The sequence below is a fragment of the Sphaerodactylus townsendi genome, linkage group LG16 (genome assembly GCF_021028975.2).
Source record: "Sphaerodactylus townsendi isolate TG3544 linkage group LG16, MPM_Stown_v2.3, whole genome shotgun sequence".
Lineage (NCBI taxonomy): Eukaryota > Metazoa > Chordata > Lepidosauria > Squamata > Sphaerodactylidae > Sphaerodactylus > Sphaerodactylus townsendi.
Genome location: NC_059440.1, coordinates 23,496,749 through 23,513,723, shown reverse-complemented (window position 1 = coordinate 23,513,723; position 16,975 = coordinate 23,496,749). Strand labels below are relative to the sequence as shown.

The following is a 16,975-nucleotide window of genomic DNA, read 5'->3' as shown; positions in this document are numbered from 1 at the left end:
CTGAGTGGCAGAGGCTTATCTGGTGAACCAGATGTGTTTCCGCACTTCTACATTCCTGCTGGATGACCCTGGGCTAGTCGCAGTTCTCTCAGAACTCTCTCAGCCCCACCTACCTCACAAGGTGTCTGTTGTGGGGAAAGGAAGGGAAAGGAGCTTGTAAGCCACCTTGAGTCTGCTTACAGGAGAGAAAAGTGGGGTATAAATCCAGAACTCTCTCAGCCCCACCTACCTCACAAGGTGTCTGTTGTGGGGAAAGGAAGGGAAAGGAGCTTGTAAGCCACCTTGAGTCTGCTTACAGGAGAGAAAAGTGGGGTATAAATCCAAACTCTTCTTCCTCTTCTTCCTCTTCCTCCTTCAGTTGCTGGAGCTCCCTTTAGTCAAGTAAAGTCCTGTTTTAACCTTCCTCCTGACAGGTTTCCTTTGGCTGGCTGTAAACACACTAGGAAATGGCTCAACTTGGCTATCAAGATTTACAAATTCCCCTGAAGAAGTCTCTTGGGCAAAACATGTAGGGAATTTTAACTGAGTAATAAAATATATTTTTCTGCACAATTGACCTCGATTGTAGCTTTTTATCCCAAAGGGACTGGTGCGGCTCTTTTCTTTGTCTTGTCATTATACGCTATTTGCATATGCAACAAGCTCCAAATCCTGGTTTGTAACCTGCCGCTGCTCTCAGTAGAGCTCGAGAAAGGCTTCAAATTCTGCAGAGGCAGTGATTTTAACCACACACAGTGCCTACAGGGGTTGATGATTTATGTATTTAAAGCATTTTTAAGCACACCTTTCTCGCAGGCAGCGGCAAGCTCCAGCCAGGTAAAAAAAACAGATTCAAAGCCGGATGCATCGCAGAAAATTGAAAACATCAAACTGTTTAAATGATGGTGCTGGAGAAAATTTTCCTGTTTCACTTATTCTATTAAATCCCTTTGGGAAGCTTATTCAAGAACTTCCCTAATTAGAGGCTGAATTTTGCAGCGCTCACAGGGCGGGGAGAATTGGACAGAGTGCCTTGTTGGTATGTGACAAGCGACATTCCCTTTTCTCCAGAGAAGAATAATGAGTTCTCAACACAATCTGTTAAGAGGCAAACACACACCCCGTTCCCCCAAAAAACAACAGGGAAAAAGCCAGAAAAGTTACATGTCAACAAAAGCACCAACATCTGTTGTCAGAATGCTCACGCCATTTCGAAGGCCCTTCCTATCTGCTCTCACACAATTTCCTGCAGGTAAAAGTCTTGGTCCCCCAGGTCTTGGTCCCATTTTCAGCAAGATTTTTCACAGCAGGTGAAACTACCTTCAGGGCCTTCACGTGGAACGTGGAGAACTTCCTAAATTATAACTCTTCTCCAGATTCCAGGTGACAGTTCCCTTAGAGAAAGTAGGTGCTTTAGAAGGTGGGATCTGTGGTATTATACCATCTGAGGCCTCTCCCCTTCCCAAACCCCACTCCCCCCAGGTTCCACCCTCAAATATCCAGGAATTTCTCCGTCCGGAGTTGGCAACCCTACTGCCCCTGGAAAAAATGCTCAAGACCAGGCCATTTCCTCACAAATCTCCCCAAACGTTTGTAAAACATTTGAAAAATGTTTCCCCTCTCCCTTTTGTTTGCACTTACCCCACTCAAAACGATTCCTGGCCACCATTATGTGATCCCCCCCCCCATTTTTTGAGTTCTGTGTTGAATTGATGCTACAGTACTTGATAGCCTCATGCTGCAACTCTGTACTCTTCGTATATTTGATGCTTCGAAGATTGCCTCCCCCCACAAAAATAAACAAACGAACAGAAAAGCTGCAATTATGTTTGTAAGTAATCTCCATGTTCCTCATGTCAACCATTAGAGCTCCTTTGGATTAAACAGCGTTTCTTCCTGATCATTTTGACTCAGAGGTGTTTATTTGCTTGCTCATAATCCCTTGCTTAGCCAGTTCCTTTTGAGATGCTGGTCACATCCATCCTGTGGTAGGTCGTAGAGAAACATATGCCTTGTACCTTAAGGTGTGGTGTCCAACTCTGGTCCTCCAGATGTTCATGGACTACAAATCCCATCAGTCTCTGCTAACATGGCCAATTGGTGTGCTGTGGTGTTTCATGAAACTGCTGTGGTGTTTCATGAAAAATTATAGCAGAGCTGGAGTGGAACCCATGTGGATGAGTAAATCCAGATCTTCCCAGTTCTGCCTGGATTGGCATCATTTTCCTTGACTCAGTCCCCTGCAACAAGCAACAATTTTCCACTGGTACCAAATTGCTTTAACACATTACAGTAACACATTATTCTTATAACAGCCGCTCTTATCAGGCTATGTGAATTTCCAGCTTCCATTTTAGAAAGTATCCTTTTCATTGCAGAGATATGCCTTTCCTCTTATATCTTCACAAGGAAAGGGGCTAGAATCCTATATGTCCTTTTAAATAAATGCCTAGAATTCAGCAAATTTAAATGATATGTCAATGACCTAGTGTAAAAAGCGGGGGGAAGGGGGGGGAAGCATTCTACAACAAAGAAGGTCTGGCATGTTGAAGGAGGAATATACAATCTACCAACATCTTTTTATGAGACAGAGCGTACATGCCAAACAGATGATCCACCACAGTTTCAGTAGTTAGCTGAATTAGTGTGAAGTCACTGAACAAAATGTGAGTCTAGTAGCACCTTGAAGCCCAGCAAAGTTTGTCAGCGTATAAACTTCCAGGTATCAAAGCTCACTTCTCCATGGTATCTGACTCATGAAAATTTATACCCTGAGAAATGTTGTTGAACTTGAATTCTGTTTACAGCTGCCCTGGAAGTGAGGATGCATTCTAATTAGAAAAAAAAAGACACCTGTGAAAGTGTCTTATTCCAAATCAGACCCTGGGTCCAGTGTCTTAGATGGAAGCCTTTCAACATCACTTATTATCTGAACCTTTTAACTGGGAGCTACTGGAATTCAACCTGAGACCTTTGGCCTTCAATGCAGACACTCTTCAACTGAGCCATAGTCTCTCCTGGACAAAGCTATCTGAAGAGGGAAACTTCACATGCAACACTGAGACCACTTCCACACATGCAGAATAATGCACTTTCAATCCATTTTCACAACTGTTTACAAGTGGGTTTTACTATTCCGCACAGCTGCAAAGTGCATTGGAAGTGGATTGGAAGTGCATTATTCTGCATGTGCAGAAGGGACCCTTCCTTTTGGTTATCAAATTGCGCTGCTTTTGTAGACCTCCAGATCACATGGAGGATTTCCACCAAGGCATCTTTCTGCTCCTTCCCACTGTCTTCTTCACGGATCAGGCTTTGTCAAGTCATGCCTTTGCGGTGAGTCATCTGGGATGGTTCCTTTTCGACCACGCTTTCCAACACTTCTGTCATTGGCAGTGTGGCAATTCCTTAATTAAAAAAAAGAAAAGAAAAGAAGCAGCAGCAAACCACTCCAGCAGATCCCAAGGCAGGCAGCCAATTATCAGATTGCTGCAAATTCCCAGCAATTTTGCCTCTGCTGTCTACGATCGTGGCTTACACAACAGTTTGAAACGTGATGCATTGACACCACTTGCACAAACAAAGGAAATGGTTTGCTTTGTCAACATCCCCTTTTTTTTCTCTTCTCCTCCTCTCTCCCTCATGAACTTCCACGCTTCCTGCATTTCTGGTACAACCTGAGCCAACTCAACCCAAGGGAATACAGTGCTTCCCAAAGACATACAGCACATAGCACTAGGAGCCACGGAGGAGTGAGGGATCAAAACCACTTGCAGGATTAAACCAAAGGGGTTCTCGTCCCTTGAAAGGAAAATGGAACTAGCTTACACTTTGTTTCTTATCATATTGTATTTATTGATTGCTCCTTTGGCCCTGGTCTTCGTTTGGGCCGTTTACTACGACCTTTCTACATCAGAGATCCCTCCAGGAATTGACCAGCCTTTGAAGCTCAGAATCCTTCACTGGTTACTGATTATTTCGGCCTCTCTGGTAAGTTGACGAAGTTTGAAGCCACCGTTCAGGTTTTGTACTGAGATTATAGCCAGAGGGCAGCTTGTGCCTGATGGGACCAATATTTTGCACTACGATATTTTTCATTTCTTGTGTTCTTTTGATGCTGTCATGATTTTTTAAAAAAACCCAGCAATTTCCGTAGCTTGTGTTCCCAGTTTGTTCTCTTTGATGCACTGTTCCTATGTGATTTATGCAACTGGTAAGGTGTCCGTGGTTACAGGGCAGGTTAGCACCTAGGCACTGTTTGTAAGTCCTCCAAAGCCACTGGTTGGCCACTGTGTGGAACAGGATAATCGAATAAGTGCACAGCCTTAATATTTAAAACTACCGCATGATAGATATCATCTTGCTGGTGTTCATATTCACTAATAGCCAGTTTGCTTCCAAGGACAATTTCTAGTACACAGTGTGGTACCAGAGGGCTTAAAGAGCCAGCGTGGTGTAGTGGTTAAGAGGAGGTACACTCTAATCTGGGGAACCGGGTTTGATTTCCCACTCTGCCACCTGAGTTGTGGAAGCTTATCTGGTGAACTAGATTAGCTAGATTAGCTTGTACATTACAACACATGCCATCTTGGGCTAATCACAGTTCTTCGGAGCTCTCTCAACCCCACCTACCTCACAGGGTGTTCATTGTGGGGGGAAGGGAAAGGAGATTGTAAGCCCCTTTGAGTCTCCTTACAGGAGAGAAAGTGGGGATATAAATCCAAACTCTTCTTCTTCTTAAAGTTATGTATGAGACTGCCCAACAATTCTGACTTTCTTTGGAGGCTGTGTTCCTTCCACGTGCCGGGAGGTTCAGAGCCTTCTCTCTAGTGGCCCATCAGCGGTAGAAAACTTTCCCCACTATTATCCAAGCAGATGTCAAACGAGTTAAACTTTCAGCGCCAGCTTCTTTTTGCTTATCAAGGCATTTTACTGATTTTGTGCAGCTTTTAATATGTGCTTTAACCTTGCTCAACTGCACTGGTTTTTATTTTAGATTTCCACTCTTTTTATGTGAATAGATTAATTTAGTTATGGATATTAATTTGAATCTCTTGGCCTTTTTTAATTGATGGGCGGCTGTGTCGATCATTAAATCTCTGGGTGAGGTGGGCTTTCCAGTCTGTGTGGTCTTGTCCTTTTTGCTCCCGGAATTTCACCTGCATCCATGGCTGGCATCTTCAGAGGCACGTCATAATAAGGTGTGCCTCATTGCAGCACACATCTTACCGTGGCATGCCTCTAAAGATACCAGCCATAGATACGATCAAAACGTTAGGAGCCAAAATAGCCCAAATCACAACCACACAGCCTGGGACACCCGCCATATCCAGTTGATTCCGGTCACAAAAGCCTTCAACAACACAACAGCCCAACAATACGATGCAGCGCAATGCATTAGAACCTCTCTTCTAATGAACTTCTCTTCCTCAACGGCTACCGAAGTTCTTATGTCTTCTGTTTGCTATTTGCTTCCTCTGGTTTATTGCTGCTTTAATTGTTAGGGAGCGGCATTTAATGAATATTTTCCTGAGCCTTTGGGCTGAGCAAATATTTATTGGTTTTTTTGTTTGCTTGCTTGCTTGCTTTTTTTTTTTTTTGGAAAATGTTTCTGTGCTGCCTTTTCACCCAAATAGGGCTCTCAAGGTAAAAGTAAATGCTGTGCCAAAAGGAAAGAATGGCAAATAGCAATTTCTGATGTTTACATTGAGTATTTCTGATGTTTACATTGAGTATGTAAACTGAGCAGCATAAAAACAAGGCCTAAGGGAGAAGGACTCCTCAGAAGCCTTCTTGATCGTCATCCAGTAAAACATTCTTCAAATCTCTTTCCTCCAGTTTTAGGAGTCAGTAATGAGAGTAAGGATTTGCCAGGGATTGTGTGAAGAAGGAAGTTCCCTAAAAATTCCCCTCGTAACACACACACATTGATTTCACAAAAAGCACAATTCTTGAGAGTCAGCGTGGTGTAGTGGTTAAGAGCAGTAGTAGTGGATTCTAGTGGTTTCTAACCTGGAAAATTGGGTTTGATGCCTCACTCCTCCACCTGAGTGGCAGGGGCTTATCTGGTGTTAGCGCACTCCCACATTCCTGCTGGGGGACCTTGGGCGAGTCCCAGTTCTTCGCAGCTCTCTCAGCCCCACCTGCCTCACAACGTGTCTGTTGTGGGAAGAGGAAGAGAAAGGAGCTTTTAAGCCACCTTGAGCCTCCTTACAGGAGAGAAAGGTGGGGTATAAATCCATTTCTTCTTGTTTCCAAAAAACTTGTTCATTGTAGAGAGGGAAGAAGATACAATTCAGAAAAGTGTGGCAGAGTAATTGAACTAGTTCAAATTTCCCACCCACTGCCATGAAAATTTATATGTCACTTGAACCTCTTGTTGACAGGAGAACTGAGTTTCTTGGAGTGGGATCAAAATGCACTAATTACAGATTATGAGTCATTATAATATGAGCTTTTGTTGTTTTTGTTGTGGTTATTACCATTAGAATTATGTCATTGTATATATTGTTGTTTACAATGAATAACAGTTGGTGGATCCTGGCTTTAGCTCAGCTATGTGAGGTTCTTGGTATGAAAGTCTACACTCTTTCAGGGTGGAATCCTGATATCGCACAACTCACTTTTAAGAAGGGTGATAGGAATCCACCTTCGAATCATTGTCAACTGCAGCTGGCAACCCTAAGATACATATTCTCATAGAACAGCAAAGTAAAACCCAGTCCTGATCAAACAAAGCAAAGTTATGGACTTCATACTTCTAGGTTCATTTCAGCATAGCAGCAAACATTTACTGTAGGACCATCCAAAATCTTCACCAGGGAAGTAAAGGAGATATTTTGCTGGCAAGCCACTTCCTAAGTTGGCATAAACAATGCTTCTCTGTTGCATTCCACACACATCCTGACTTGTGCTCCATGGCAGCAAGAAAGCCCAGGAAGGAATGCTGGGTATGATAGTCAGAGATAAGTGAGAACCCACAAGGAAATGGAGGAAAAGAGGGCCAAAGACTCTTCGGCTGATTACGCATGGGCCAAAAAAAGCAGTGTGAAAACGGTGTGAAAATGGTGTAAAATTGTTTAAAACAGTGTAAAAGGGTTTATACTGTTTTCACACCGTTTTCACACCACTGTTTTTGGCCCATGCGGAATCAGCCTTCATGTTCCTTGGCCTTTTTCTTCTTCCCTTCTCCAATGAACAGTCGAAGAGCAGTGGGCTTGAAGAAGGCTTTTTCTCAATCCAAGCTCCCCTTCGACCAGTGATTCATTGTGGGAGGCACTGGGATCAGCAGAATTTGAACCCAATTCCTACACCCACCCCCACTCATGATGAAGGTCACCATTACCAGCTCCAGGGTGGGAAATTCCTAGACACTTTAACCAGTGACTATTGGGATCAAGAAACCTACCAGAATCAAGAGCCAGTTACTCATTGGTTTTGGCCAAATTTTAAAAGATATACCTGGGAAAGAGACACCAGCGTGACTCTGACCTAACTATTGATTGATTCCATCCTTTGTTTTTCCACCAGTATAATCAGACGCAGTATCTAGCCCCACCTGGGTGTATCTCTGCCAGCCACCTCATTGTACTTGACCGTGCTTGCTTCCACAGGAACAACAGCCAGAGTCTTCCAACTATGTTTACAAGCCTGAAGGCGACAACACACAGCCCTGGGTGTGTTTAGTAGGCCTTTGGTTGAATAAAATACAAAAGGCCACAATAATAGTTGCACATGTTTTCTCCCCGTGATTTAGGAATAAGTATGAAACTGGGACTTCATGGGCGTGACCTGGAAAACTATAATTTTGGATGTGTGCTTATTAGTATTCGCCTCCACATACAGAGGACTGGCTGTGACTTTCCGAGATCTCCCTGGGGATGAAAGGGGGAAATGAATGTATTGTCGAAGGCTTTCACGGTCAGAATCAACAGAGCCAGAGTGGTGTAGTGGTTAAGAGTGGTCGATTATAATCTGGAGAACCGGGTTTTATTTTATTTTATCATACTTTTATCCCGCCCTTTCCCTGGGGGGCTCAGGACGGGTCACAACAAGTTAAAAACCCACTAAAACATTACACAACTTTTAATGTTATAAAACGCCTTCCCAAATTCTAAAATTCCAGTGCAGTTAAATATCAAATACTGCATAAACTGCAAATAGCAAATACTGTATATACTGTTTGATTCCCCTCTCCTCTACATGAGCAGCAAACTCTTATCTGCTGAACTGGATTTGTTTCCCTGCTCCAACACATGAAGCCTGCTGAGTGACCTTGGGCTAGTCTCAGTCCTCTCAGAACTCTCTCAGCCCCACCTCTCTCACACCCATAAAATGCATGTTGCGTCTATCGTAAATCAAATATGCGCCATTAATCAAACTTAGAAGCAAACATGAAATAAAATTCAAGTAATTTAGTTGTAATACATTTCTTTCACCTTTATGGTGGAGAAAATTTTCCTTTAATAATGCTCAGAAAATTCTGTTCCTATTGTCAGACTCTAAGGAGATCTCCATTTTAGTAACTAAAATTTTACTAACACTGTTAACCTTAGATTATTTATTTATTTATTTATTTATTTATTTATTTATTTATTTATTTATTTATTTAATTATTTATTTATTTATTTCGATTGAAGGGCTCTGGGCAGTGTACAGTATAATAACCATCATGTATAAGGTAAAACAACTAAAACCATTAAAAGCAGCGATAAAAATGAAAACTAAGCATAATGACTGAATTAGTTTTCAAGATAGTGTCCGACAGTTCCATTTTTAAATCCTCTATCAGGAGGGAAGAACGGCAAGTCCCAGGATGGTAAATGGCACAGATGCAAAAGGCCAGGAAGTGGGGGAGGCACCATCAACGGCTGGTTCCTCCAAAGGCCCGGCAGAACAGCTCCGTCTTGCAGGCCCTGCGGAATTCAGTAAGGTCCCGCAGGGCCCGGACAGCTGGTGGGAGAGCATTCCACCAGGCTGGGGCCAGAGCTGTGAAGGCCCTGGCCCGTGTGGAGGCCAGCCGTATCATCGAGGGTTTTATCTACATTTTATTCAAATGTATTCATTGATTATGTGCTATTTTAATTGGCTCAGTTATTTTATCTGTGTCATATTTTAATATTTGAATGAGCATTTTCTTATTATATGGAATATCTTAACTGGATGTTATTTATAGACATTATTTTGTTGTTCATCGCAAATGTTATACTCATTTTGTGTACTTTCATTATGCCTATTAAAAGTCACAATATCAGTTTAGTTGTATATTATAAGCATATGCATATAGTAACTCTGCTGAAACACAAGAGATCCTCAGTTGTGATGACTGATAGTAACGCACCCAACCTCTGAAAAAGCTTTAGAGAAACAAGAGTAAACCAGCAACTTGCCAGGACAACAGGTGATTTCAATAATATAAAACACCTTCAAGGTTGATCAATGAACATTTTGAATATCTGCAGGAAGATAACATGAGGAAATGCCATTATGCAGCGTGCTTTGAAATCATAAAGGTTGAACGTAAGCTGTTTACTACATGATTGTAATATACAACTAAATTACTGATTCAATGTAAGGCAGCTTCAAGTGTCTGTGTGCTCTTTCAAACAGGGGAAGATTTTGGAGAGTCTTTGCTTCTGCTCTCAAATCCATTTCATCCGCTTCATCCAAGAAGGCAAAAAACTGGGAGAAGATCCCAAACTCTGGATTCAGGATCTCATGTTTGAAGATATCCCAGTGAGGGTTTACCAGCCAAGAGAGCCCAAGTCAGAACGAAGGAAAGGAGTCGTCTATTTCCACGGAGGGGGCTGGATGTTTGGCAGTATCAGTAAGGCATCTTGAAAAGTTAGCCAATTATTATACCCCCCCTTTTTTTAAAAAAAAAAAAGACATCAATATGATTTTACACTTCCTATGGCAGGGGTCTTCAAACTATGGCCCTCCAGATGTTCATGGACTACAATTTTTATCAGCCCCTGCCAGCATGGCCAAGTGGCAGGGCTGATGGGAATTGTAGTTCATGAACATCTGGGGGGCCATAGTTTGAAGACCCCTGTCCTATGGCATTGATTGAATTTCACACAATGTTCCCTCCCAGCTGGGCCCCACATGAGGACACCACTGAAAATAATATTCTTTCTCCAGGAAGGAGCCAATTTCCCACTTCCTTCCTTTTTCATCCTCTTCTTGTTCTCCAGTCTGCCTTTCTCTGCATTCGGGGAAATTTCTAAAATGGACTTCAAAGTTTAAACGTGTGGGATTTGCCTCAGTTTTCTTTTCCTTCAGTCCATCTGCATCTTTCTCCCCTCCATGTTATCAGTATTTCAAGTTCTGATAAAGTCCCGAAAAAGAAGAAATCCAAACTCCACACATTTGACATCAGTATATTAACACTGTGTCAAGATTCTTTATGTGTGATATTTTACTGAACGAAGTAGTCATCAGCCCTTTCCACACAAATCTCCTAAAACGCTTGTAAAACATTTTGAAGTCCACCTGCCTTTTGTTCACACACACCCTTGAACAATTCCCAGCCACCATTACGTGACACCCCCCCCATTTTTTTAACTTCTGTGTTGAATCGATGCCTCAACGTGTCACAGCGTCATGCTGTGTTCTCTACTACTTGTATACTTAATGCTTTGAAAATTGCCCCCCAATAAATGAACAAACAGCTAAATGCTGCAAATAAACAGGCAAGGGGGAACTAAGGCCCCTTCCACACATGCAGAATAATGCACTTTCAATCCACTTTCACAATTGTTTGCAAGTGGATTTGGCTATTCCTCACAGTAAAATCCAGCTGCATTGAAAATGGATTGAAAGTGCATTGAAAGTGCATTGAAAATGGATTGAAAGTGCATTGGAAGTGCATTGAAAATGGATTGAAAGTGCATTGAAAGTGCATTGAAAATGGATTGAAAGTGCATTGAAAGTGCATTGAAAATGGATTGAAAGTGCATTGAAAGTGCATTGAAAGTGCATTATTCTGCATGTGCGGAAAGGGCCTGAGTGAGCTCAGAAAATGGCACTGAGGAGAAAATTCAGGGAAACAGGAAAGAGAGGGAATGCAGTCAACAGATCATACAGCAACTGAACACATTTTCAGCTGCAGAATTCCTTTGAAAGGGGATTCATTTAAAATGTTGTTAATGCTGGAAATAAAAAGTTTTGGGGTTGAAACCAATATAGACCTCCGTGGAGGAAACAATTTATTTCAGGATTCCAAGCGTATAACTGAGCACAATTACCCAAGAGTGTGGGAGTATTGGAAAAACGAACAAAGTTTATTGCAACATGCATTTTTGTGATGAAATAAATGTGTCAGTCTTTAAGATGCTGCCAGACTCTTGGGTAATTTTGCTACCCAGAGGCTGCACGTGGCTATGCCTCTGAAGAAGAAGAGTTTGGATTTATACCCTGCCTTTCTTTCCTGTAAGGAGTCTCGAAGTGGCTTACTCCTTCCCTTCCTCTCCCCTCAACAGACACCTTCTGAGGTAGGCAGTGCTGAGAGAGTTCTGTGAGAGCTGTGACTAGCCCAAGGCCACACAGCAGGCTTCATGAGGAGGAGCAGGGAAGCAAATCCAGTTCACTAGATAAGAGTCTGCTGCTTATGTGGAGGAGTGGGGAATCAAATCCAGTTCTCCAGATTAGAGTCTTCTGTTCTTAACCACTACACCATGCTGGCTCTCGTATAGCTGAGAACTGGAGGCATTTTAAGGTTCTTCCTTCCTTCCTTCCTTCCTTCCTTCCTTCCTTCCTTCCTTCCTTCCTTCCTTCCTTCCTTCCTTCCTTCCTTCCTTCCTTCCTTCCTTCCTTCCTTCCTTCCTTCCTTCCTTCCTTCCTTCTACAAAATGCCAAAACATGAATGCCAGTATCTTTTACCTAGGAAGGAGAATTTCAGTGGGGAAATGGAGAGAAAGGGTTAAAAGGCTCTTCTCTCCTTCCTCCCGCCCAATATTGGAGTGGGGAGACTATAATTCAGCTTCGTGTGTAACTTGTTCCCTGTACCAGTCAACAACTTCAGTGTAGCTTATCACTCCATTCTTATCGGTACCAATTTACCCTTTCGCAAATCCACAAATACAAACATACCTACTTGGCACAGGGATTCAAAAAGCGGAGTCTGACCCCATGGCCAGATGTTATGGGGCTACAGTCCAACTTAGCTCTTTGCCTCAGGGGTTGAATGAAGGACTCTTAGTGGAAAGTTCTGCAGCAATTTCTTACAGTTGACAGAAGAGAGAAGGAAATTTGTAGGTTTCAAAACAGGATATGAGATTTGCATTGAGCCATTTTGTCCTGTGACATTTGCCAGTTTCTCATCCTTGTGGTTTCATCCCTCCAAAGCCATATATTTTAAAACTTTGCTTCGGTTTCCTGTGAATTGAACGTTTCATTGTTGTTTTCAAAAAAATGTACTGTTTCCTCACACCCAGGTTTCCCAATGTTATTTATACATCAATAGATCAGCAGCGTACGACTCACATTTTATAGATTGTATACACTGTGCGTAAAAATTGCACTTTAAAAGTCGTACCACATATATACACAACACAAACACAAGCACAAAACCAATAGCTCATTCTTAGAAAATTAATATGTCTTGCAAACCTCTAGGTGGGACATGGGGATTCCTCAGGATTACAAATGATCTCCAGATGAGAGAGATCAGTTTCCCTGGACAAAATGGCTACTTTGGAGGTTAAACTCTATGGCAGGGGTGTCAAACTCACAGCCCTCCAGATGTTCATGAACTACAATTCCCATCAGTCCCTCCCAACATGAGCATTGGCTATACTGGCAAGGGCTGCTGGGAATTGTAGTCCATGAACATCTAAAGCAGGGGTGTCAAACTCGTGGCCCTCCAGATGTTCATGAACTACAATTCCCATCAGTCCCTCCCAACATGAGCATTGGCTATACTGGCAAGGGCTGCTGGGAATTGTAGTCCATGAACATCTGGAGGGCCGTGAGTTTGACACCTGTGCTCTATGGCATTATAGCCTGCTGAAGCACTGCCCATCCACAAGCCCCACCCTTGCAGGGCTCCAGCCCAAAATCTCCACGAGTTTCCCAACCCTATAATACTTCCTTTCCATATCTTTGGGTCAGATGATCCCAAGGTTCACTTGGGCACAAAGTGGGCTTGTGGTAGAATGGGCCTCTTCCATTCTAGCAAGCCTCTTCCATTCTAGCATAACTAGTGTGACGAAAACTTTGATTCCAAACCATCGTCTGCATTAGATACGGACAAAACGAAAATTGATCTAGACTCTGACTTTCCCATGTGCCTCTTTTCAGATTCATACGACCACGTTTGCCGGTACATTGCCAAAGAAAGCGATTCGGTGGTTGTATCTGTTGGGTGAGTACATCAGCAGAGCCAGCAGGGGGGGTTGAGAGGACCTGGAAGTCCTGGGTTCAAATTCAGGTTCAGCTCTGAAGCTGGACAGGCAACTTTGGCCCAGTCATGTTCTGTCGTCAGCCTAACCTATTTCACAATGTTATTGTGAGAAGGAGAGATCCACTTAGCCACCCTGAATTCCTGAGACAAGATGGAGGACTAAAATCTAGCTTTGTCATTTGCCCAACAAAAAAACAGTGGGATGAAAATTGGCATTGTTTTTTTTTCCATTGGGGAGGCATAAAGGAAAGACCAGTGTATTCCTTTTCCCTTGGAGATCTGTCATTGGAGTTCACACCACCCACAGTCATAACCACAGAAGAAAATAAAAACTGCACTTTGGATCAGAAAAAGTCCATCTAGACCAGCATCCTGTTTCCAGCAGTGGGCATCCAGATAGTTATAGGAAGCATACGAGCAAAGTATGGCAAGAGCAGGCCATCAGAAGAAGAGTTTTGGATTTATACCCTGCTTTTCTCAATTGTAAGGAGTCTCAAGGTGGCTTGCAAACTCCTTCCCTTCCTAAGAACATAAGAACAAGCCAGCTGGATCAGACCAGAGTCCATCTAGTCCAGCTCTCTGCTACTCGCAGTGGCCCACCAGGTGCCATTGGGAGCTCACATGCAGGATGTGAAAGCAATGGTCTTCTGCAGCTGTTGCTCCTGAGCACCTGGTCTGCTAAGGCATTTGCAACCTCAGATCAAGAAGGATCAAGATTGGTAGCCATAAATCGACTTCTCCTCCATAAATCTGTCCAAGCCCCTTTTAAAGCTATCCAGGTTAGTGGCCATCACCACATTCCTCTCCTCACAACAGAGGTGGGGCTAACAGAGTTCTGAGAGAACTGTGACTTGCCCATGGTTACCTCACAGGCTTTATGAGTAGGAGTGGGGAAACAAATCCAGTTCACTAGATTAATGTCTGCCACTCATGTGGAGGAGTGGGGAATCAAACCCACTTCAGCAGACTAGTATCAGTCCCATATGTGGTGGAATGGAATCAAACCCGGTTCTCCAGATTAGAGTTCACCACTCTTAACCACCACATCGCTCTGGTTCTCACGTGACAGGTTTCGGCCTTATGGGATATATAGTAATGCATCCAAATTTCAGTTCCTTCCTATTCCCCCCCCAAATGTTTGAATTCTGTCATAATGGAACAACCAGACAGGACTAGTTTGTTGAGGTTTTCACCTTGTGGGTCCGGTTCATTTGGAGCTTTTCAGAACTACTTGTTCTGCAAAATGTCTGTACCTTGTATCTCTGGCTGTGTTTTTGGCATACTGTTTATCATGGAACGCTGTGTTCTGGATCATCTGTCACTGGCAGCCAACCAATCATTGGTTTTCCAAAACAAGTTCTGTAACGGAGCACAGGAGAATCCCAACCCTTTGGGAAGTGGCAACTTTTGGGCCTGCAGCTGTCTTCCCAATAGAATTTATTTTGCAAGAATGTAGCATGATGGCAAGTAAACAAAGGGAGACAGGATGCCCTCTGGTCAAGAACATTTCTGAGACAGAGTATAGGAGGCTGGCAACGCTAGTAACACTCCATATATGCTGCCCTGGATTCTTTGGTAGGTTTATAGCCTAAAATATTAAGATTGAATGATTGCATAATTTATTTTGATACAGATATAATCTAGCCCCTGAGCAGAAGTATCCATCCCAGTTCTATGAGTGTCTGGCTGCCACTGCGCATTTTTTGAAGAGAGCAGACGACTACGGCGTGGATCCCGCTCGCATTATCGTTGGCGGAGACAGCGTTGGGGGGAATTTCACGGCTTCCGTTTGCCAAGCTTTAGTGAGCCGAACGGATCTGGCAAAGCCGCTTGCTCAGATATTGATCTATCCTGGTCTTCAGGCGATCGACTTCAACCTACCTTCTTACCAACAGAACCGAGCCGTCCCCATCTTGTACCGAGAACATGTCATCTGTTCTGCTTTGAGGTACCTCAATAAAGATTTGTCCGTGTTGGACAGCGTCGTGCGAGGGTGCCACGTTCCGACAGACATCAAAATGAGATTTGGGAAATGTATCAACTCCGAGAACATCCCGCAAGAATTCAAGGCCAGAGGATTCGAGCCATCGCAGGCTGCGTCCTTCGTAGATGATGTCTATGAGGTGGTGAAGCAAGCGTTGGAGGCCACCTTCTCTCCCCTTATGGCAGAAGATGCTGTTCTTTCCCAACTTCCCAAGGCTTGCATTGTAACTTGTGAATATGACGTTCTACGGGATGACGGGATTCTTTACAAGAAACGACTGGAGGACAATGGGGTGCCCGTCACTTGGTACCACATTGAAGATGGATTCCATGGGGTGATCAACTTTTTCAACGGGCTTTTGTCATTCCCTTCGGGCAAAAAAGGGGTGGACAGCATTGTAACTTTTATTAGGAGTTCATAACATGACGTCTGATTAAATTAAGATTGGTAGGCCTGGCTGCTCATGGTGGATAAAAACTCAGAAATATAGCTTGGGAGGAGGGAAAGTAAAACAGACATTGGGAGTGTTTTGGGCCTGGGTTCATCTCCAGCACTTCCAAACCGAGAAGACGGGAGCAAAAAGATACTCTACTGAGAATGCATTCTGACAGGAAGGTCATATATATGGGACTGCCTATTAGAAACTGATGCCCACATTCCCAAACCATTCCCCATAAAGACATATGCTGCATTTATGTAGGAACAAGTGCTCCAAAACATGCATAAAAACCAACCATCTCTCCACTGAGAAACATCCGTTGTTCTGTGTGCACATTTCTTTATTTAGAGTTATCGTACCTCTTTCTCTCCATTACTCTGAGTCTCAAGCCTAGGTGGATAACCCCAGTGTTTTTTTTAAATGCAGTGAAATAGTATAACACCTGCAATAAACAATGAGATAAATCCGGATGACAAAATCAGAGAAAAGTACAGACAAATGGTATGCTGTATTCAATAAATGATTCAATTAAAAACCAGCGCGATTTGTAGGTTTTCCTCGCTGAGCACAGGATGGTGGGTCCCAGAAAAAGGTAAGTTTTGCTCATTTAGAAATCAAACTATGCCAGTGTGATGTATGTAGTTGTTAGCCAATGTGGTGTAGTGTTTACAAATGGTGGACTTTAATCTGGAGAACTGGGTTTGATTCCCGACTCCTACACATGAAGCCTGATGGGTGACCATGAGCTAGACACAGTTCTCTCAGAACTTTATCAGCCCCACCTACTTCACAAGGTGTCTGTTGTGGGGAGAGGAAAGGGAAAGGAGCTTGTAAGCCCCTTTGAGTCTGCTTACAGGAGAGAAAGGTGGGGATCCAAGCTCTTCTTCTAGAACATCAAAAGGATTTAATCCCCACTCTGCCAGACAACACAGAAAAATAACCATTAACTCAAATCACAGCTGTATCATAGAAAGCCAAAGAAGCCACATGTACAACATATCCCTGAATGCGTGCAATTCATACAAATGTATAATAAATGAGGTGAATTCTCTTGTGCAGAAGTGTGCACGTTTTTGTGTCCTTAATATTCAAACGTTTTGAAGTGTACAACTGCCATGCATCAAGAACAAGATGAATCCATTGTCGACTGTGGTTTTTTGACCTATCC

General features: G+C 43.1%; 1 protein-coding gene across 1 annotated transcript; it reads left to right on the top strand.

Moving 5' to 3' along the window:
* The first annotated feature begins 3,756 nt into the window (after positions 1–3,756).
* Positions 3,757–16,508, top strand: LOC125445822 (arylacetamide deacetylase-like 4). The gene is made up of 4 exons (XM_048519212.1): positions 3,757–3,969; positions 9,589–9,805; positions 13,282–13,345; positions 15,018–16,508. The coding sequence occupies exons 1-4, from the start codon at positions 3,793–3,795 to the stop codon at positions 15,787–15,789; spliced, it is 1,230 nt and encodes a 409-aa protein (XP_048375169.1). The 5' UTR covers positions 3,757–3,792; the 3' UTR covers positions 15,790–16,508.
* Positions 16,509–16,975: the final 467 nt, after the last annotated feature.

Excerpts from the sequence above, each read along its gene's own strand:
- LOC125445822 (XM_048519212.1), top strand. The coding sequence starts at position 3,793 with ATGGAACTAGCTTACACTTTGTTTCTTATCATATTGTATTTATTGATT. Across the intron at positions 3,970-9,588 it reads TGATTATTTCGGCCTCTCTG|GGGAAGATTTTGGAGAGTCT; the intron begins GTAAGTTGACGA and ends TCTTTCAAACAG. Across the intron at positions 13,346-15,017 it reads TCGGTGGTTGTATCTGTTGG|ATATAATCTAGCCCCTGAGC; the intron begins GTGAGTACATCA and ends ATTTTGATACAG.